The sequence below is a fragment of the Octopus bimaculoides genome, chromosome 20 (assembly GCF_001194135.2).
Source record: "Octopus bimaculoides isolate UCB-OBI-ISO-001 chromosome 20, ASM119413v2, whole genome shotgun sequence".
Classification (NCBI taxonomy): Eukaryota; Metazoa; Mollusca; class Cephalopoda; order Octopoda; family Octopodidae; genus Octopus; species Octopus bimaculoides.
In genome coordinates, this window is record NC_069000.1 from 6,925,459 (window position 1) to 6,932,142 (window position 6,684).

Sequence of the window (6,684 nt, forward strand, 5' to 3'; positions counted from 1 at the left end):
CCAGTTTTGAATTAATTAAGCATTATCTTGTGGCTTTCATATTTTGACGATGTGATTGCTTATATCTAGAACAATATTTTAGAGCAGGTGTGAGATGCCAGTTCTAACCGGTTTTAACTTGAAACGGGTAGAATATTTGAACCAGATACGGTTTGAATGGGTATGTGTATGTGTGTGTGTGTGAGACAGAGAGAGAGAGAGAGAGAGTGTGTGAGTCTATGTATATACATGTGTGTGTGTGTGTGTGTGCGAGCGCGCGCGTACATGTATTTGCCTATACATATGTATATGAACAAGTGTACACGTCTACCCATACATCTCCCTTTTAATTCTACCCAAAGTGCATGCATATATTTACATACTTTTTTCTACCTTTGGATAGAACTTTCCATATCCATTAACATAAACTTTCTCCTTCATAACACCTGCATATTCTGAAAATGTAACTTTCCCAAATGAAGTGCATCTTATATTCAAGGCTCTGATGAAGCTACAGAATGTCATCCTGGTACTCAACTAGGAGTTTACTACATCGTATTGCAGAAACAGCTGTAAGCTAATGAAGTTCATTACATAACATTTGTTTTTTTTTCTGGTGTCTTCTCTTTCATTTCTATTACTACTCTATACTCATATAACATTGTGTTCTACACCATACGTATATTGAGTTCTACACCAGGTTATTAGTCTCGCTATATCTAAGCGAAATACTAAAATACATACTTGGACTACGCAGAGTAGGAGGATACACGTGGATGGAAGGGATCTCTGAAGGAGTCACAAATGTGTGATGAAAGATTTCCAGACAATGGACATAAGATAACAATAATAAACGAGTGAAGAATGAATATATAGTGCATGTGTTTATTTGGCAAGAAAAAGGGGAAAAAATGACCGCCCCAAAACATGCATACACACATCAATCAATCAATCAATCAATCATCCATAGAAACCGTACCACAACAGCCAATTTTTTTTTAGATTTGTAATTCCCCGTAGCCGAAAAGAAGGGGTTTATATCGAAAAAAAATTTTTTAAGCGTGGTTTGATGGGAGGACGGGCGGAAGTCTTGCCAATACTTTGCTCAAGGACGCAGTGTCCCACCAGGAATCGAATTCACGATCTTATGATCGTAATCCGAAAACCCTAATAAGCCACGTGCCTTCACACTCAGTAACAGTTATTTGAAAAAGTAACAAAAGAATTATCTCGCAGGGACTTCTTTGCTTTTACACCGACAGCTTGTTAGTCTGGATTATTCCCCTTGCCGTTCAATACATGTGCTTTTGTTATATTGCGGCTTAATTAACAAAACCCCACATCCGAAGCGATATTTCACTTATGGCCTCAATGTAAGTATTCAACATACACACTTTACATAAAACTCAACTGTTATTTGGATAATAATTTAATTTATGTTATAACGTAATCACCCGTTTAATAGTATCTCTTAGTATGCCCACTTGTAGATCACCTGAGGCTCTTTTACTGGTGGATGTGAAGTCAATTCTTGTGTGGAAAGCTAGTCTAACATCTCTACCTATTACTGGTACCTATTCATTTGTGCTGGACAGATCATGGAAGCAGACATGGCTTTGTGGTTAAGAAATTCGTTTGGAAACTTGGCAGTTTCGGATTCGATCGTGTGAGTTGCAGAAATTATAGTAAAATATTAAATTACATAAAATAAATATAATTTCGTTTTTTTTCAGCTACGAATGTCCTCGGAATTTTCAAGTTGAGTGTGTTGGAAAGGAAAGCTTAAAACTTTCAGATGTCAAAAACGATGACATTGAACTTTGGTTAATAAAATCCCCTGTTGACGTAAGTAAGATCAGTGCTATTAATTTCATGGGGAGAGGGAGAAAAGGGAACTATATCAAACCCCAGTAGTTGACTGGTATTTATTTTATTGATGTTAGAAATGAGAGCAATGGGATGATAGATGGCTGGGTTGAAGAAGGTTGCCTGTCTATGGAATGGGACAAATTGAGGGGTGTTCTTCCAAATGTCAGAGAATAAACCCTGTAGAAGTTGAGGAATGGAAGAATAGAATTTGGTGCGTGTTGGAGCAGGTTCTGGGTGTTCATGGGTATGATGGGAGGGACATTGTTAGGGGTCAGTGGCCTTTGTTTTGTTTGAAGTAAAATTGGTGAATTCGAGCTGGGATATGCACAGAGGAAAAGCTTGACAGTAACTGACACTCCCAGCTTGTCATCAACTGTTGTTGCCAACTTGCATGTTTGTTATGTGAGACACAGTTTGTCACCTGAGATGTTTTATGATTGAAAAAATTATTCACAATCTGATTTGTTCATCATGAGAAGTGTTAATAAACTGAGGTCATTCTGTACATACATATTGCATAAAGCTATTTTTACTATATTTGTTTGTATTTCTTTATATTTTCCAGTTTGATATTTCCCGTCTGTCAGGTCACAAGATAAAAAACAAATTCAATATTCATTTGGAGGGAAATGTAAGTTATGGCTAACAATATATTCTCTTTTGTTGTTATTTAACCCCATCTCAGCTCTGATCTAACAGGGATATAATCAGAAGGTGTTCTAAATGTGACTGTCTTGTCTCTGTGTATAATCTACAAACACACACACACTCTCTCTCTCTCGCTCATAAGGTGTCACCCAAGGTGACGAGCTAGCAGAATTATTAGCATGCCAAGCAAAATGCTTAGTGGTATTTCATTCATCTGTATGTTCTGAGTTCAAATTCAGCCAAGACCGACTTTGCCTTTTATCGTTTCAGGCTTGATAAAATAAATACCAGTTGAGCACTGGGGTTGATGCAATTGACTTGATTGCTCCTGGGTATGAGTAAAAAAAAAACCCAAAAGATACTGCACCCCTCTGTCAAGCCAGTGTGGTAGAGTAGGCTCATTGAACCAGTAGGATCACAAACCATTCTCAGGTGTGACTTGAAGGAGATTTAGTTGGTATTTTTAACAGGTGAAACAAACCATGCTTTTGATATATGTATGTAACTAGTCTGTTCTAATAATTGACATGTTTCTTTTTTTTATATTTCATTTTCTTTTCTAGGATAATATTAAATATGTTGTTAGAAAGAACCAAAATACATCAGAGGTGAGTATATTTTCCCTGAATGTAAGGTGTGTGTGTGTGTGTACTTCAGTACTTTGGGTATTCAGTTACTATTTCCTCCATCTTGTTTTGCACTTTAGTGCTTACATGTTATATATATATATATGTGTGTATGCATGCATACATACATACATACATGCATGTGTGTATGTATTATAGTAAATTTGTCTTACACCTGTTTCCACTAACCATTATAGATTTGTTATTGATTGGTTTCCACAATTGGCCCATTGATCAGTTGTGAAAAATTGAATGACCTAGAGAATTAATGCTACTTTTGTTAGAGTACTGAAATACTGAAGGAGGTAGCTTTATGCCAGGTGATGACAGGTTTTATTCATCATCATCATCATCATCATCATCATCGTTTAATGTCCGCTTTCCATGCTAGCATGGGTTGGACGATTTGACTGAGGACTGGTGAAACCGGATGGCAACACCAGGCTCCAGTCATACATACATATATATACATACATGTAACCTGTCTTCAACTGGTATAAAGCCACCTCTCTCAATACTATACCCCCTCCCCCATAGAAACCGTGCCAAAGAAATCCTCTGGCTCACCAGCTCTTGTCCAAACCAAACTAACATGAAAAACCACATCCAGCTATAGAAACCTTGCCAAGGCAAACATTGGACCATGACACAGTCCTTCAACTCATTGGATCCTGTTGAACCATTAAATGATGACGTAGTAGTTGTAAACACCATCCGAACATGTTCGATGCCAGGGCAGCCCGATTGGCTTCTGTGCCAACAGCACGTAAAAAGCTCCTACTACACTCTTGGAGTGGTTGGCATTAGGAAGGGCATTCAGCTGTAGAAACATTGCCAGATCAGATTGGAGCCTGGTGCAGCTGCTGGCTTTCCAGACCTCAGTCAAACCGTCCAACCCATGCCAGCATGGAAAACGGATGTTAAATGATGATGATGATGAAACACTGTGTCATTGATTTAGTTGTTTCCTTCCTCCTGTATTAGTCCTATCTGCTTATTTACATATAAATTATATGACAGGTTGCTTAAATATCTTTATATATCTTTGTCTTTGCTTCCAGCTAGATTCATATCAATGTCTTTTTCCACACGATACAAAAGAAAGTTTCGCTGTAGGTAAGTAAAAACATTTTCTTTCCCATTTCAACTGCTGGATGACTAAACATCATTGCTAGCTATACTTTTTATTTAGGCACATAACATGTAAGACATTAATTTCACATCTACTGCCTTTAGAAAAAAAAACCCATCACCTTGGATAATGAAGTCCAAGGTGATGGGTTTTTTTTTTCTCAAGGCAGTAGTCCAAGGTACACTATGCCTCAAAAAAGCTACAAGACTGGATGGTCATGGCTGGGGTGTACTTTATCATAGGCCTGTTGGATCAAGTCTGACTTGGGTCTAAACAAAACAAAGAAACAATGTGGTTTTGGATTTGATCTTATTGCTTGGTGCCTTTGACAAATGCCTTTTCTTGTTGTGTCAGGATGACCAGAGCCTTATGAATGAAACTTGGTTGGAAGAAAGTGTGTGGAAATCTCTGAGGGACCATTCACCTTTTTGGGTGGTACTTTAATTTGCTGACCATTTTTAACTCTGTCACATGACTGTTGAAGGTCATGTGACAGTGTTATAGAAGCCTCTTGATTACAGGTGTTCAAGTCAGGTTTCATGTGTGACAATAACTTTCACCCCCTCTCCCTCCTCTCCCCACCATAACTTTCTCCCCCTCTCCCATCATAACTTCCTCCCTCCTTCTCTATCACCATAGCTTACACCATCTCTTCCTCCCTCTCACATAACTTTCTCTCTCCCACCATACCTTTCTCACTCTTTCCCTCTCTCCCACCATCCCTCCTTCTCTATCACCACCACCTCCCTCCCTTTCTCCATCCTTCCTTTCATCCTTTCCACCATAACTTCCTCCTTTCATTGTGTCTCCATGGTTGCATTCTATATCCAAGAAAGTAAGATGTAGTTTGAGGGGGACTCTGCTACTATTTCTATTAAGTTGAGCAACTGTACAGGGGCTCTCTCACTAACTTGTGCAATATTTAACTTTTGACTGTGGTAACCTCTTCACCTTTTATTTCTTCTTTTTTCATTATTTTAATGTCTTGTAAATGAAAGTTAATTTTTATAAAACCAATCAAATTCTTCTTAAGGTCCCTCACTACAAGGACAGTTGGATATTACCAAAGTTCATAAAATACCAACTTCTACCGATGTTCAGATTCCAACTAAAACTCAACCTCACTTCCCATCAGGCCTGAAGCAGCGCTATGTACCATTTGGCAGTAGTAAGTTAGAAACTGTTTCTAGTTTCCAAATTTTTCTGTATTTTTCCTTGAGTAGAACTATCGTCATCTCCTAACGCTTTAGCATTCAATTAAGCCATGTCTGGCCCGCTTACACCTGCCCTACAATGTCATTCTAAAAATATACAAACACACCATTGAAATTTTGAAGCTACAATATAATGCTTGATTAATTTAAAACAATGTGAATACATAAGGATCACATGTGACAGAGTAACCTGAAAGCTAAAGGGTAAAACCAGCCATATCCAGCCTAAATATTCTCCGTTTTACGTTCAAGTGAGCCAGAGCTGGCCTCTCACATCTGCCTTACAATGTCATTGCTGCATCATCACAATCTTGAAGCTACGGAACAATGCATGATTAATTCAAAGCAATGAGAATAAATAAGCATTACATTTGACAGAGTAATCTGCAGGCTAAAGGGCGAATGTCCATCTTCCATGATGGTATGGGTTGGTCATTTTAACAGGATCCAGTGGGTCTAAGGACTGCATCATTCTCCAATGTCTGCTTTTGCATGCTTTCTATAGGTGGATGCCCTTCCGAACATCAATCACTTTGCAGAGTTTATGGTTACTTTTTTGTAACACCAGCACTAGTGAGGTCACCTTACAGTCCACAAGACTAAAATCCACTTTAACTGAGCATGGCTACAGTGGAGAGAGAGAGGTGGTTTTAGTGTATAAGAGGTGAGAGGATTAAAATATGAAAGAAGGGGTCAGATCAGACCATGTATAGCTATGATGTAGACCGTGTCATAGCTATGATGTCGCCCATGTCATAGTCATGATGTATTGTAGATCTTATCATAAGCTCTGTCCTCACCACAATTGTTTGCTGTAAGGATTATTTTTATCCCTTTTGATATATCAGGAAATCTGTAGAATCATTAAAGTGTTTGTAATCAGAAATGTCTATCAATGGGTAATTAACTATTGATATCTGCAAGGAGAAAGAAATGGAATTTATTATTCTAAAAGGGAAGGAAGGAATGTTTAAAGTATTATTGCTTGTTTTCTGGGTTTCTGTGTTTGTCTTCTAATCTTATTGAATTTGTTTTTAGGTTCACCAAAACAGTTTACCAAAAAGAGAAAGTCTGTTAAAAAAGGTAAGGTTAGACTGAAATAAAATGTTGCTTTCATCATCATCGTTGTTTAATGTCCGCTTTCCATGCTGGCATAGGTTGGACGGTTTGACTGAGGACTGGCAAGCCAGAAGGCTGCACCAGGCTCCAATCCGAT

At 38.1% G+C, this 6,684-nt stretch overlaps 1 protein-coding gene across 1 annotated transcript in view; it reads left to right on the forward strand.

The window, feature by feature from the left end:
- Positions 1 to 1,126: 1,126 nt before the first annotated feature.
- LOC106869193 (DNA-directed RNA polymerase I subunit RPA34) overlaps positions 1,127 to 6,684 on the forward strand; it is a 10,459-nt gene continuing 4,901 nt past the window's right edge. Inside the window, exons 1-7 of the mRNA XM_014914826.2 lie at positions 1,127 to 1,352; positions 1,713 to 1,824; positions 2,414 to 2,479; positions 3,060 to 3,104; positions 4,184 to 4,238; positions 5,288 to 5,422; positions 6,507 to 6,551. Of these exons, the coding sequence (XP_014770312.1) occupies positions 1,342 to 1,352; positions 1,713 to 1,824; positions 2,414 to 2,479; positions 3,060 to 3,104; positions 4,184 to 4,238; positions 5,288 to 5,422; positions 6,507 to 6,551 (469 nt within the window). The 5' untranslated portion in view covers positions 1,127 to 1,341. The remainder of the gene's footprint in view (positions 1,353 to 1,712; positions 1,825 to 2,413; positions 2,480 to 3,059; positions 3,105 to 4,183; positions 4,239 to 5,287; positions 5,423 to 6,506; positions 6,552 to 6,684) is intronic.